The sequence below is a fragment of the Rosa chinensis genome, chromosome 2 (assembly GCF_002994745.2).
Source record: "Rosa chinensis cultivar Old Blush chromosome 2, RchiOBHm-V2, whole genome shotgun sequence".
NCBI classification, from domain to species: domain Eukaryota; kingdom Viridiplantae; phylum Streptophyta; class Magnoliopsida; order Rosales; family Rosaceae; genus Rosa; species Rosa chinensis.
Genome location: NC_037089.1, coordinates 49,476,585 through 49,491,649, shown reverse-complemented (window position 1 = coordinate 49,491,649; position 15,065 = coordinate 49,476,585). Strand labels below are relative to the sequence as shown.

Here is a 15,065-nt window from a genome sequence, read left to right as displayed (position 1 = left end):
CTTTTAAATTTTTTTTTTTTTTTTTTTTTTTTTTTTTTGGTTACAACGAGGCCCAAAGGGCCTAAAGCAAAAAGAGACACAAAGAAACACTACCCATGGAGGCTAACTTTCGATCTTCTGCTCCTCATAACTAGGGGTGGGCACTTGAACCCGAAATCCCGAACCCGAACCGGTCCCGTACCGAAAACTGGCGGGACGGGACGGTTTGAAATCCTGAAAATTAACTATTTGGTCCCGTCCCGTCCCGTCCCGTTTTAACGGGACGGGCTTCGGTTTGGAAACTTGGAATCCCGAAAAGACCCGTCCCATCCCGTTTTAATTTCATTTATTCTATTTTTCTTACTTTTCTATTTATATGGCATTTGATTGGTTGATTTTTGAGTCTATAGTCCTAACATGAACTCGAGCACACCGGATAGGCCGATCTCAATTCTGATCCCTTTGTTCCTTCACGCGATCTATACTCACACTCAGTCTCTCACAGTTTCACTCAGACACTCACCGTTCCAAGCTTAGAACCCTAGATCCCCAATTCATCATTCATCAATTCGTCCTCTTGCTTTGTTGTTCCGATCGGATCTAAAAGCAAGACTGCTCTGCTCTCTGATCAGGTACCACTCTTTCAGCTTCTTTGATTATTATTCGTCTGTTTTTTTGTGAAATCGAGCTGGGTTTTTGTAAAGAATCGAAATTGGAAACTGGGTTTTGGGCTGTGATAAGCTCTGTTCTAAAAATCGAGGACATGCGTTGTTTTGACAGTGTCTGGCGACGAGGTGTCGTTCGAGTTGTCCTGATCTGCGGACTATTGCGGTGCCTGAGCGATCTCCATGGGTTGGGTCATGGGTCCTAGGGGTGGCTCTCATGATCGAAGGTTCATCTCCGTCTGCATTCTGAAGTTGGATTTGGGGGTTTGGGTCGTGGGAAGAAGGAGATGGATGAGTACCATTCTGGTGTATTGAATTGGTATTGATTGATTCGGTGCACTGATTTAAATTACTGTAGCTATTAATCTGGTTTGGTATTTATTGATTTGGTGTATTGATTTGAAACTGATGTGGCTACTATTCTGGTGTATTGATTTGTTATTGATTGATTTGGTGAAGTTAATATACGAGTGGATTGATTTGGCATGATTTGGAGTTCAGAAATTGCAGGAATTGCAGAAATTAGGGAAATTGCAGTTGCAGGAGACCTTTTTTTTTTTTTTTCCCTTTCTTTCGGGATGTCCCGGTCCCGTCCCGATCCCGGCCCGATCCCGTTCGGGTTCGGGATGGTCGGGATCAATTCTCAAAAAGTGCCATACCGTCCCGTCCCGTCCCGAGTTTTATTTCCGGGTCCGGGACCGGGATCACCAGAATTTCGTCCCGTCCCGTCCCATGCCCAGCCCTACTCATAACTCCACAAATATCATCCATAAAAGCACTTGAAGCTTGAGGGGGGGGAGTATTGAAAATAACAATCCCAGGATCATGAGAGAGGCTGCTCTTAGCCATGGCATCTGCTGTCATATTGCTTTCTCTAAAAATATGCTTAATCTTCACATCTTCAAAACCATGAAGTAGAGACTTGCAGCTATTCAAAATGCTTCCAAGAGGATGGGAACTTTCACAGCCTTCAACAATGAGTTTGATGAGAATGGCAGAGTCAGATTCAATTTCAATCTTATTAACCTGTAAATCAGTAGCAAGTTTCAAGCCAGAAAGCAAGCCCCAAGCCTCAGCAGTAAGGACCTGTCCTTTACCAACATTAATCATAAAACCTGAAAGCCAATCACCATTATGGTCACGTAATACTCCACCAGCACCAATTTGTCCTGATTGACCAGCTCTTGTGCCATCCACATTAAGTTTCACATAACCATCATCAGGCATGGTCCAAGAAAACATATTGAAACAATATTGATCCACCAAGTTAAGTTTAGCTTGAGCATGAGACCACTCAATCGTAGCATTCAGAATGATGTGAGAGGTATTATAGGGTCTATGAAAACCAACGTCAAAAATATCCTTATTTCGCCATTTCCACATATACCAACAGATGAAGACAAAGATACTACACCACTGAATATTATTAGAGTAAATTACTTTACAGTGGAGATTTGCAGCAAGCCATCCAATCCAATCAAGGTTGAAAGTGTGTTTCACAGCAGTAGGCCAATTGAAAGTTCTCCAAACAGCCATGGCTTTTGGACAATCCCTGAAAAGATGAAGAAGAGTCTCGGGCATGAGGGCACAAGTATGACATTTATATGAGAGGATACTCGGACACTTTCATTAAGGGACTCGGCTTCTCTGCTAGAATTCATTTTGTTATAATCTGTTTGGATAACATTGTGAGCTCGCCACGTCAGCGTGGTTCAATCTAAAGGCCATTAAACTGACAACACGTACAGAAGGGAAAATATCACAAATGGTGTATGAACTTTAAGTCATTCTACATTTTGGTGTACCAACTTTCAAAACTATCAGAATGGTGTATCAAGTTTGCTCCAATCTTTCATTTTGGTGTACGCCGTTAAATTTTCCGTTATCTTTACAAAAAAAAAAAAAAAAAAAAACTGACAAAGCTAAAGGAAAGATAACGGAAATTTTTTTTTTTTTGCAAAGATAACGGAAAATTTAACGGCGTACACCAAAATGAAAGATTGGAGCAAACTTGATACACCATTCTGATAGTTTTGAAAGTTGGTACACCAAAATGTAGAATGGCCTAAAGTTCATACACCATTTGTGAAGATATCCCCGTACAGAAAGCCATAGACTTCACTAACGATCTCAAATAGTACCTTAACGTCAACACTGAATCGAACAAGATCTCTATCCCTCGACTCTTCGCATCTCCCTCTCTCTCTTTGCCCAATTTCCTCCTTCCCCTCACCATCTAGTCGTGATCTGAATCGAACACGATATGTCGAGTCCTCACATCTCCTTCTCTCTCTTCGTCCAATTTCCTCCTTCCCCTCACCATCGTGAACTGAATCAAACACGATCTCTCAACTCCTCACATCTCCCTCTCTCTCTTCGCCCAATTTCCTCATTTCCCTCACCACCTTGTGTTATGTTATTCATTGAATCAAATTGATTTGGGTGTATTTCAATTTATTGGATTTAAGTGTGTTTTGTTGGGAGGTTGTAGGAATGAATTCTAAATTGTTTTGGTGATGCAGTAGATCGAATTTGAAGATGACTACTTTGTTGTTGCGTTTTCTCATGTCTGTTATGATTACCCTTTTGTTTGTTCTGCATATTGTTAGTATTTTCCATCTGTATTAAGCATTTTATCATCTGGGTTGGTCTGTTTTGAGGGAGTTTCATTGTTGATTGATGGGTTGAGTGTGGAAAAAAATAATGCATTTGTACGCCCTGAGCTTTGATTTGGAGTAGGAGGGTACCATTGGTGTGAAGTAGAGGAAAGATTGGAAATTTGTAAGGATTTGGTATAGATGTTGTAATTTTACCAATTTCGAAACTTTTGGTTAGACTAAGAGAGAAAATGTTGAAGTTGATTTGTAAGTTATGAAGATAATGCCATTCATTTTCACCTTCAAGCTATGAACCGAATGTTAGCTTGTATTTAAAAATCATGAAGTCTATGAAGCTAATGTTATTCATCTTCACCTTATCAGGTTTATCATGCTCATGTTGTCAATGACAATTTGTACAAGAAGCCATGTTGTTGCAGGTCTCGCATTGATCTCTACAACGAAAGATCCCGTGAAGGAATGAAAATTAGAGCACCACATGTTGGTTAGGATATGGAAGTGGAGCTTATATGATGTTAACAAATTGGAGCTAATGTTATTGTTAAAGGTTGTTGGGTTTTGGTGAATGTGTAAACTTTTACTTTTGGCCATGACTCCAATTTGGAGTAAATTGTTAAGTTTCTATGTATGAAAAGATTGTGCAGGACTCCAATTTGGAGTGAATTAATATGAAAAGTTTCTATGTATGAAGAAATTCTGCAGAGTATTTACATGAATGACTAGCCATGTTATTCAAAGTTCTCAAGCATCTTTAAGTAAAGTAACTAGCATTGTCAATAGGGGTGTGTTCGGTATGGCTGTGCTTTGAAGAAAAGCTGGCTTTTGCTTATTTTTGAAAATAAGTGGCTGAAAAGCAAAGCAGCTGAGTGTTTGGTAAACTGGCTTTTTATAAGTGCTGTCAGTGGCAAAAGTAGTGACAAAGTGTTTGGTAAACTCAAACTGGCTTGTGCTTTTTATTTGTGGAATGACCAATTTGGACATGAAAGAATTTTTGCTTAATTATGTGGTTATATAATGTAGTTGCATTGCTCTTTTTTTTCTTTTTTTCTTTTCCCTTTCTTGTGAAGAACTTGAACAATTAGTAACCTTTAGAATTTACATATAAAATCTTTGGTGGTTAACCACCTCCATTCCATTACCCGGGGAATGTAACATTTCTTATTTGATGCTATACATAACTAGCACAGAATACTTGTGCTTCTACATCAAGCTCAAGCCAAGGATCAAAACTAAAAACTATAAAATAAAAGATCACCACGAGTCCAGTAACATTGGTTTCCCACTTTGAAAACAAAGCTCAAAATTGGCAAAATCAGTATCAACTAGCTTCATTTCACCACATGACAAGTAAGACAACTTGAGCATCAATCAACTTCCTTTGCTGATGTGATCTATACTCCATATAACGCTATGTGAAACTTACTCTAAAGTGATATACTTCAAGATCATAGCAGAGGTACAATGATCTCAGTAACATGAACAACATCATTCAATTATTCACTTGAGCACTTATTGACAATTCACTTAAATTTCAGCATATACTAACATCTTATTGACAATTCTTTTCCACGAATCCACCTGCAATTGGTTCCTCTAATCCCCTGCATCCATTGCAGGATCTCCACCGTGAGGAGGACTCCCATCGTTGCTATCCATGAACCTTACCAACCAACAAAATGTCAAACAAAACAATAGACATTCAATATCAAGTTGCTAAACTTTTCCCAACATAAGTTCATAAATTCAATTACGCAAAATCAAAGCCTGAAATTCACATGGAATCGAAAACCCAATAAAGTTCATGGACAAGCCAAGCAAGAAAATCACACACAAGTTGCTAACTTTGATGAATCATAGATGATTTTTTATTCTGAAAACTTATCCATTTGATCTAAACTTTAATGGATCATACACAAGTTGCTAACTTTGATGGAACATGGTGATTTTTTATTCTGAAAACATTCACACTAACACATTTTACTAATTTGATCTGCCACACGATATTGATTAAGTAGCTAGCTCTGAATACTATGATTCTTTATTTATTTTACACAACTTACTAATTAACCCATGATGTTAAGAAGGGGTTGGTAAGTTGATTACAGTGGTCTTGATCTTGGTCATCATGTTGATGCTGTTGGTGATTCCCCGTGACCCAATTCCACTATATTTATATACCCTGTCATTTATCACAAAACTCTATGTTAATATATGATGCAATGCAAGCAAACTAGACTACTTTGGTGGGTGTAATTCTGAAGAGATAGCTCACCTGAAATAAAAAGTGATCTAGACCACGAGCAGGCGTAAACTGAGTGGAAGTCTAGAAACTGGAAACTGGGTATTCCAGATAAAATTTGCAGACAAGAAAATGGATATGAACCATCAGCAATCATAAATCTTTGAAAAAAAACATTTGACAAGATAAAGCTACAAAAGACTCCGGCTTCCATCTCGTCAAATCCCACTTGTTCATCTATTCTCATTAAAAAATAAAATTTAACCAAATTCTCAATTCTCAATTCTGAAAACAAAAATTGTTCATCTATTTCCAATTCTCCAATAAATATACAAACTTGTTCATCTATTCCCATCACAAAACAAAACCCAAAATTTTATCGAATCCAATCCACTCAAAATTTCAGGTTTTCGGGACAAAGAGAAATGAAATCAAACCCATGAAATCAAAATCACTAACAAAACCTCTTACCGAACTCAATGTGACCACCGGGGAGAACGAAGATGGAGGAACGACGTCTTAAGAGCACCGAGAGAGAGAGAGAGAGAGAGAGAGAGTTGACGGAGAAGACGGAGAGTTGAGGAAGAGAAGAGGCGTCTCTTTGGTAGGGGTGGAGGTTGGGTCGTGTAATTACACCAAATTCATAAGGGTACCCATTGGTATTTTGAAAAGTTCATTTATTCGCTACAGTGGCCGCACGGCTTTTAGAAGCCAGAAGCAGCCTCCCTGCCTGCTTCCGCTTTTCCTCTCAAAAAGCCAGGGCTTCCAATAAAAGCAGGCTATTAGAGAGTTTACCGAACACCAAATTTGGCTTTGCTTATAAGCACGAGAGCTGGAAAGCTCCCCTAAACGCAGCCTAGGTGTACCAAAGAAGCAGGTTTGAAGAACAAAAATGCTTGTTTTAAGTGATTGCCTCCTTGTTAAGCTACTCAATATGAATTAACTTGAAACTCAAAAGTTTGTTACCAAAACTCCCATACATACACAACAAATTGAGCAGAAAGTAACAAACTGATGGTCAAATTTGAATTAGCTAGGAACTACAGAAAACTAAAACCTATACAGATCATTATCAAATAGGTAATGTTCAAACTATAAAAGCACAGAGTTAAATAACAGTTCCACAAACAAGCATCTATGTTCCACAACCTGATGAACAGCAAAAACAGTTCCACAAACTGATGAAACTCCCAACCTGCAGAAGAAGACAGTAGGCTGTACGTAGCCTAATTTTTACACGATTCTGTGATATGCTTCACCACATATGGAAAAAAGAAGAAGAAACTGAGCTCTGAGTTCAAATCATTCATTACCACAGTATGAGTTTTTCCCATAATCTGGAAAATCTTGAGAGTTAAGTAATGCTTGGTAACTAAGACTTTGAGGTTATTGAAATGACATCCATAACATTGGAATTGGCACACCACAATTTCCAGACTGAGGACATGAAAAAAAAAATAACAAACAAACATGAATAACTTTTAAGAAAATGAAATACCTTGGTTGAATCAGAACTAGATGAGTTTTCTTGCTAAAGAGTACTCCATTTTCAATTCTTGGCCAAACTTTTTTCAAAATCACCTATAATTCATCTTTGGATTAATTTCAGTTTACCCCCCTGAAGTTAGGGGTCGTCATCATGTTAGTCCCTCGAGTTTCAATTTAATCAGTAACACCCTTGTACTCTCCAAATTCATCACCCGTGTCCAATTTCTACTATTCCGTCCAATTTTGACCGTTAAGTTTGACTTTTGAGGGCTAAAATGGTCATTTCAAGACAAAAAAAAAATTCTTTTCTTTTTTTCGTTTTTATTTTTTTGCATTTTTTTTCTGTTTTTTTCTTTTTCTTCGCTTATTATTATTATTATTATTATTTTAATAATTTTGTCTTCAACCTATACATCACAAGTTATAATAGGTTTATAAAAACAAAAACAAAAAACTCTAGGTGGTCAAAAAGCAGCTCGCTGGTCTACGATATTTGTGATATATTTCCGATAAAGCAACGAATTTTAGGATATATCCCCAATAAAGTGAAGAAATATCTATAAAATATGATTAAAAAAATAAATACATATATTTCTTCATTTTATTGGGGATATATCCTAAAATTCTTCGCTTTATCGGAGATGTTCCACAAATATCGTAGACCAGCGAGCGAAGAATTTTAGGATATATCCCCAATAAAGTGAAGAAATATCTGTATTTATTTTTTTAATTATATTTTACAAATATTTATTCACTTTATTGGGGATATATCCTATTATTCTTCACTTTATAAACCTATTATATTTTATAGATATATTTTACAAATATATCCTAAAATTTTTCGCTGGCTGGTTACAAATAAACCCTATAATAGGTTTATAAAAACAAAAACAAAAATACTCTAGGTGGTTAAAAAGTCGCTCGCTGGTCTACGATATTTGTGATATATCTCCGATAAAGCGAAAAATTTTAGGATATATTTGTAAAATAAATCTATAAAATATAATAGGTGTAAAATATATCCTATAATAGGTTTAAAATATAATAGGTTTAAATATAATAGGTTTAAAATATAAAATAGGTTTAAACCCTATAATAGGTTTAAAATATAAAAAATTTCGCTTTATCGGAGATATATCACAATAAAGTGAAAAATTTTAGGATATATCCCCAATAAAGTGAAGAAATATATGTATTTATTTTTTTAATCATATTTTATAGATATTTCTTCACTTTATTGGGGATATATCCTAAAATTCTTCACTTTATAAACCTATTATATTTTACAGATATATCCTAAAATTCTTTGCTTTATCGGAGATATATCATAAATATCGTAGACCAGCGAGCGGCTTTTTGACCACCTAGAGTTTTTTTGTTTGTTTTTATAAACCTATTATAACTTGTGGTGTATAAGTTGAAGACAAAATTTAAAAAAAAAATAATAATAATAATAATAATAATAATAATAATAATAATAAGCTAAGAAAAAGAAAAAAAAACAAGAAAATAAAAAAAATGGAAAAAAAAACAGACAAAAAAAATGCAAAAAAAAAAAACAATTTTTTTTTGTTTTATTTTTTATTTTTTTGTCTTGAAATGACAATTTTAGCCCTCAAAAGTCATACTTAACGGTCCAAATTGGACGGAATAGTAGAAATTGGACACGGCTGATGAATTTGGAGAGTATAAGGGTGTTACTGATTAAATTGAAACTCGAGGGACTAACATGATGACGACCCCTAACCTCAGGGGGGTAAACTGAAATTAATCCTTCATCTTTTTCTTCCTCGAGCACTCTCCATTTTCTTGAATCCCTTGGCTTGAACAACTTTTGCCTTATCCGAGTTACTTTTGGCCATATTAATACCCTCAATCACAGTACACGATTCTCTAATCTGGTCATCCTTACCAAGATGTAATGTATCCATTTTTTAACATAATATGTCTTCAATAGCTTTTCTTAGTTCCCCCAAATGATGAACAACAAACTTATATGTCTCTTCTCTCTCAGCGGCCCGAGATGAAATCTTGGTGGATATGGAACTTAGAGACTTGTACCAAGATGTTTGTTGTAGGTTGGTATCTACTTGGATGTCTTGGCCATACATGTCTTTCACTCTTTCAGATCTTGCTTTTCTTGTCCATCTTTTTAGAATATACTGATCAGGAATTTCTTTGACATTCATGTAGTTAGTAAAGAATTTTATTGCATGCCGACACAAAATACCTTCAATCTCAAACAACCTACAACTACATGACACGGATTGGTCTTTCTTCACCCTAACACATCTCTCATTTGGATGACCATTAAAGGCAACTTTATACACAATGTCATCATCATCTTGAATACATCCGACTAAGTTATAATCAAGAGCCTTCTCATACTGAATCTGGAATTTTTCAAACACAGCTTTAGTGTGAATATTTACAGCCTTGATCACCATTGAAGAAAATATCTCAATAGCAGGTAACTTGTAGCACAAAGCATACTCTGCCTCTAACTCTTTATACTGCTTATCATTGAGCAATCTGTCAAAGTGCTTGAAAAACTGAACCACATCATAGTCTGACTTAACATATGGTTTTACGCTAGCATTGAAACTCTCACTTAATTTGGTGGTATGCATTCCAACAGACCATGCCCACTTGACATACGGTTTTGCCCATTTCTCCTTTAATTGAAATATACTACTTAACCAAGGATTTTCATGCGCACTGTATTCATTAAGCATTGCTTCCCACACAACTAGGAACTCATCCTCCTCTTCATAGTTATTCGTACATTTTGATAAGAAGGTGATGACCCGTTTATCACCCTTGAATATACTACTTGCTTTCTTAATGGTATTTTCATTATATGCCATGTGCAAAGCAAGTGATATGTGTTAGGCATCACATTTGCACAAGTTTTAGCCATTGCAACATCTTAATCTGTAAAAATAGACTTTGGAGCCTTGTTAGACATTGCCTCCAAAAACGTCTCAAATAACCATGTAAACTAATCAAAAGTTTCATCATACATCAATGCTGCTCTAAAGATTACAGTCTCACGATGATGATTAAATCCCACAAATACTCCAAATGGACGATTGACTTCATTAGTTATGTACCTACGTGTCAAAACTCACAACATCACCAAATAAACCATAATCAAGTATCATCCTAGCATTAGCCCAAGAAATATTTGTTACTTGCTCATCACTATCCAATTGCACATCATAGAAAAATGAGGGATTTTGTAATGCTTGATTTTGGAAGTATTTTAATAAGCATCCTGCTTCTCCATATGCCAATTTCTTTTGCCTCTGAGATTGAAAATAATTTTTCTGATCTTATTTAGTGAATCCAAGAGCCTCTCTTCCACCAACTTCTCTATCCATTAACTCGAATGAAAGCTTCAGTGGGATTCTAGAATCTTGTACCAATTCCATCTCAGCTCCTTGTGAAGAAGTAACATTTGGTTGAGATGGTAGCATGCGAGCACATTCTTGTATTACAAGATCATGGCTATGAGTTTCTTCAAATTGAACAACTTTGTACCTACCACTTGATTTACCCAACTTAATGATCATTTTAGTATCACAACTTGTTCGTGTCTCCGCTCGAGGATTCTTAGTCAAATGGTCTTGCTTATCTATTGTACGTAAACCTTCTTTAGAACAAACAAATATTCTTGAGTTGAGCTTACCAGAATACTTGTTCTTGTAATGTGTATGTCTTATAATACTAAACCCAACTTTTCACCTATACATGTTATAAAACTCATATGCTAATTCTTCTAAGTCAAACTCCATACCATTCCTTGGCTTATAATCTGGACTAGTCGAGTCATCTCTATCCATAGGCTCCATTCAATCATTTATTTTCAATCTATAACATATAAAATCTGTATTAACATTCCAATCAAATTCAGAAGCAAAATGGATCATGCTATGAAGTTTGGCTTATATGTTGCTCTGTTTTCGCTACTCTATTCAGTTTTTAGCTCTGAAACAAAACCAAAAAATAGACGAATCTGATATGACAAACCATAGAATCATATCAAGAGAATAAGAATGATTGAATCATGTCTTAGCTAAACATATATACATAGAATACTTTAGTAGGATAAACACTCATCGATACAAGGCTGAGATTTCAAAGAACCAAAACCCATAACCAAAAATGCTAAATTGGATAAGATCAGGATCCATAAGATCAATGCTAAAGAGCTAGATACAAATACCTGAATGATGAAAGCAAAGTACCAACACCTAAAGTTGAATGAAATTTGGACTGAGACAAAGAGTGATCGTGAAGATTAAGAGATGTATCAGCAGTGAGGAAGAGGAAGTTTGATTTGAGGGAACTAGTAGAAGCTAAAAATTGTTGGAGGGAAACTTGAAAAAGCCTAAACATTTGGAGATTGTTAGTGAAGTCTATGGCTTTCTATGTTGTCAGTTTAATGGCCCTTAGATTGAACCACGCTGACGTGTTGAGCTCACAAAGTTATCCAAGCAGATTATAACAAAATGAATTCTAGCAGAGAAGCAGAGTCCTTCATTAAGAATAGGGCTTTTTATATAGAATATTACATATATACCCTATTACAATTTAAATAAGTAATCATGTTTGGGTCAGAAACACATAATTCGGGTTTCCTTCAACATTCCTCCTTGTGTTGTCCAAACATCAGTATTTCTCACGTTGCCTCGTCAAAAACCTTGTCAATCAACAAAAATTCAGTGGGACAAAAATAACCTCGGTCAAAAGAAAAAAGGAGTACAACAAACCCTTCATATTTCAAGATAAAAACATAGAGACATCTCCCCCTGATGTCTGCGTCTCCCCTTGACAACTACGATCATGGGGTAGAACACAATATTTTTTGCATGTGTTCTCGAAAGTGGATTTAGGCAATGACTTAGTAAACAAGTCTGTTACATTGTCCTCATATCAAACTTGATTCACCTTGATCTTGAGGAGAGTTTGTTGTTGCTGATTGTAAAAGAACTTGAGTGATATATGCTTGGTGTTGCCGCATTTGATGTAGTATTGCTTCATTTGTTCGATGCAAGCAGAATTATCCTCATACATGCTCATAGGCTTATATGTGGTAGATTTCAAACCACAAGTACTTCAAATATGCGTCATTATGGATCTCAACCATATACATTCATAAACTACTTCGTGAAAAGTCATAGTCTCTGCATGATTCAAAGAATTAGTGACATGGGTCTATTTTGTAGACCTCTAAGATATCACAGTCAAGGTTCGAAAAATCGCTAGGCGCTAGTCGGGCGGTGGCTAGGGGACTAGCGCCTAGGCGCCTAGGCGGACGACTAGGCGGCGCCTAGGCGGTTTTAGTTTTTTTATATTTTAATTTATTTTTATTCATATAAAAATATAAATAAGAGTATATATTATATATAGACTTTTATTTTTTGAGAAGAAACTATATATAGACTTAAAAGATATATATATATATATATATATATAAACGTATTATAGATAAGAATAATAAGAATTTTTTTTTATTCCCAGATTCCAATGGTTGTCAAACACATAACCTGATGAGTTCCCTATTCAACACAAACACCCAACAACTACATTAATTAGACACCAGCAAAAGTAAAAGATCTGGAGAACCAAAGTACATCGTCAAACTCGAGGCCAAAGCCCAGTGTCTCTCTCGTTCTATTGTTTTCTCAATCTCATCGACCATCGCACACAGACATCGAAGAATTTATCCAAGGTGAGCTCCAATCCTCTCTCTTTTCCCCTTTCACATTTCTTGCCAAGCCTGAAAAGCTATAGCTTTCTCCACCGCGACCTCAGTTTCGCGATCAGACCTTGTTTGAGCTATGAATTTAGATCTCTCAGGTTTTGGGACGATGACTTAATTTTATATTGGGAATTTGGATCCTAAATGAATGACTGGGATCTTAGAGATGAGTTTTGGATGTTCAGCGTTTTTTGCAAGTGGCGTAGACGTACAGCCCGACTAACACCCGACTAACGCCCAATCGCGCGCCCAGGTGCCTAGTCGCCCGCCTAGGCGGCCGTTTAACCCCATCCCGCCCAACCCAGCCGATTTGGCATTCCTCGAGGCGGAGAGCCGCCGCCCAGCGCCTAGGCGCCGCCTAGGCGGCCTGGGCGGCCGAGTTTTAGAACACTGATCACAGTGTTTCCCATGATAAATACATAACTAGTTTGGAAACAACCTTTAGAAGGGTCAGAGAGATGCCCGACATCAACAAAACCCTCCAAAACATCGTTAGACTTTTGGTGAGGTGTGTGGAGACAGCGGCATAGGTAGCGGCGGTGATCTCGATACATGGTGGGTCCAAATCTATCATGTCATCCTTTGTTTTCTCCAATAGGGATATAACAAGCTTATATCTATCATACCCTTTAAGTACCGAAAGATATTCTTTACACAATTCCAATGATATCATGTTGACGCATAGTTCTATCTAGGTAATAAGTTCACAACAATTGAGATGTCCAGTTTTTTGCATTGTGCTAAGTATAATAATGTGCATATTGTAGTTAGATAAGACACTTCGGCCTCTAATATGTCTTCATCATCATTCTTGGGACAAAACGGATCCTTTTCAGACTACGAAAAACTATGGGAGTGCTAACAGGCTTAACTTCATTTTCATTAAATGCCTAAGAATCTTTTGAGTATAAGCCGATTGGTGAATCATAATTTCATCGGCATAGTAATCAAGTTCTAAATCGAAACAAAACTTTGTTCTCCCAAAATCTTTCATCTAAAACTCGGATTTCAAATGTTCAGCGGTTTCTCTTAACTCATCAAGGGGTTCCAATTATATTCATGTCATCGACATAAACCACGACAACAGCAAATCTGGAACTTGTCTTCTCAATGAAAACGCATAGACATAGTTCATTATTGATATATCCATTCATTTTCAAGTAGTCACTTAGATAGTTATACCATATCCATCTGGATTGTTTCAATCCATATAGTGAGTGTTTCAATCTTTTTGCAAACGCGCTCTGTGGTCTAGAGCTACATGACTTGGGTTACTAAAGTCCATCAAGAACCTTCATGTATATCTTCGTATCTAGATCCCCATAAAGATACACTGTGACCACATCTATAAGCTGCATGTTTAGTTTTTTCAAAAACTTCCAAACTGAGAAGTAGTGGAATGTAATGACGTCCATTACAGGAGAATATGTCTCCTCATAGTTGATTTTAAGGTATTGTGAGAAGCCTTGTGCCACAAGGCGAGCTTTGTATCTTACAATCTCATTTTTATCATTACTCTTTCTAACGAAGACCCATTTATGTCCAATAGGTTTTATGTTAGGTGATATTGATACTACATGCGCAAATACCTTCCTCTTTGCTAGAGAGTCTAATTCAGCCTAGATCACGTCTTTCCATTTCGGCCAATTTGCTCTACATTGGCAAACATCAACGGAGGGTAGTTAGATGTCATCGGATTTAATAATCTAACACGCAATAGATCGAAAATGCGAATACATCATCAATGATGATGGAGTTTCTATCCCACGCCCCATGTACACTAGTATAGTTTGCAGAATTCTCTATATTCTTAAGGGTGACGTTGAGGTGTCCCGCAACGATGTCTGTTAGACATAACCATAATCTAGAACATTCTCATAAGAAGGATTTTGAGTGTCGATGATCAAAAGATCGGATTACATGTGCCAAAGTTGCTCTCTTTCTAGGGCTAGTATCATTTGAACCAAGAAGCCTTCCACGTTTCACAGGAGTCGCGGCATCTGAAGCCACAACACCATTATGACGGCGACGCCGTGTACTCCACTTTGTGAGGCGGCACCATGTCGTTTATTCGGAACATCAATCCTTGCAAGTACGTTTGTAGCGGATATATGTGATCTTGTCACTTAGCAATGTCAAAAGATGCATCAGGCTATGCATCTGTTATGTTATGAAGTTCGATAATCCTTCACACTTCAAGTTTGGACTATGCGGTACGGGAATTGTGATAGGAGCATATTAATGCGACGTTTTAATAATTAACTCCTCATATTTTGCTTAGTTATTCCTTTACTTAATCATTTATAATT

The 15,065-nt window shown here is 36.6% G+C and overlaps 1 protein-coding gene and 1 long non-coding RNA gene across 3 annotated transcripts; both read right to left on the bottom strand.

The window, feature by feature from the left end:
* Nucleotides 1-4,815: 4,815 nt before the first annotated feature.
* Nucleotides 4,816-6,034, bottom strand: LOC112191008. 2 transcript variants are annotated; one of them, XR_002932743.2, is made up of 4 exons: nt 5,973-6,034; nt 5,535-5,551; nt 5,323-5,441; nt 4,816-4,922 (listed from the first exon to the last, which is right to left on the bottom strand). It is a non-coding gene; the product is annotated as an uncharacterized LOC112191008 (long non-coding RNA). The 2 variants fall into 2 exon arrangements; XR_002932742.2 differs by having other exon boundaries at nt 5,535-5,599; nt 5,973-5,987.
* Nucleotides 6,035-8,923: 2,889 nt separating this feature from the next.
* On the bottom strand, nt 8,924-9,856 carry LOC112184440 (protein FAR1-RELATED SEQUENCE 1-like). The gene has a single exon (XM_024322700.1). The coding sequence runs from the start codon at nt 9,854-9,856 to the stop codon at nt 8,924-8,926; it is 933 nt and encodes a 310-aa protein (XP_024178468.1).
* Nucleotides 9,857-15,065: the final 5,209 nt, after the last annotated feature.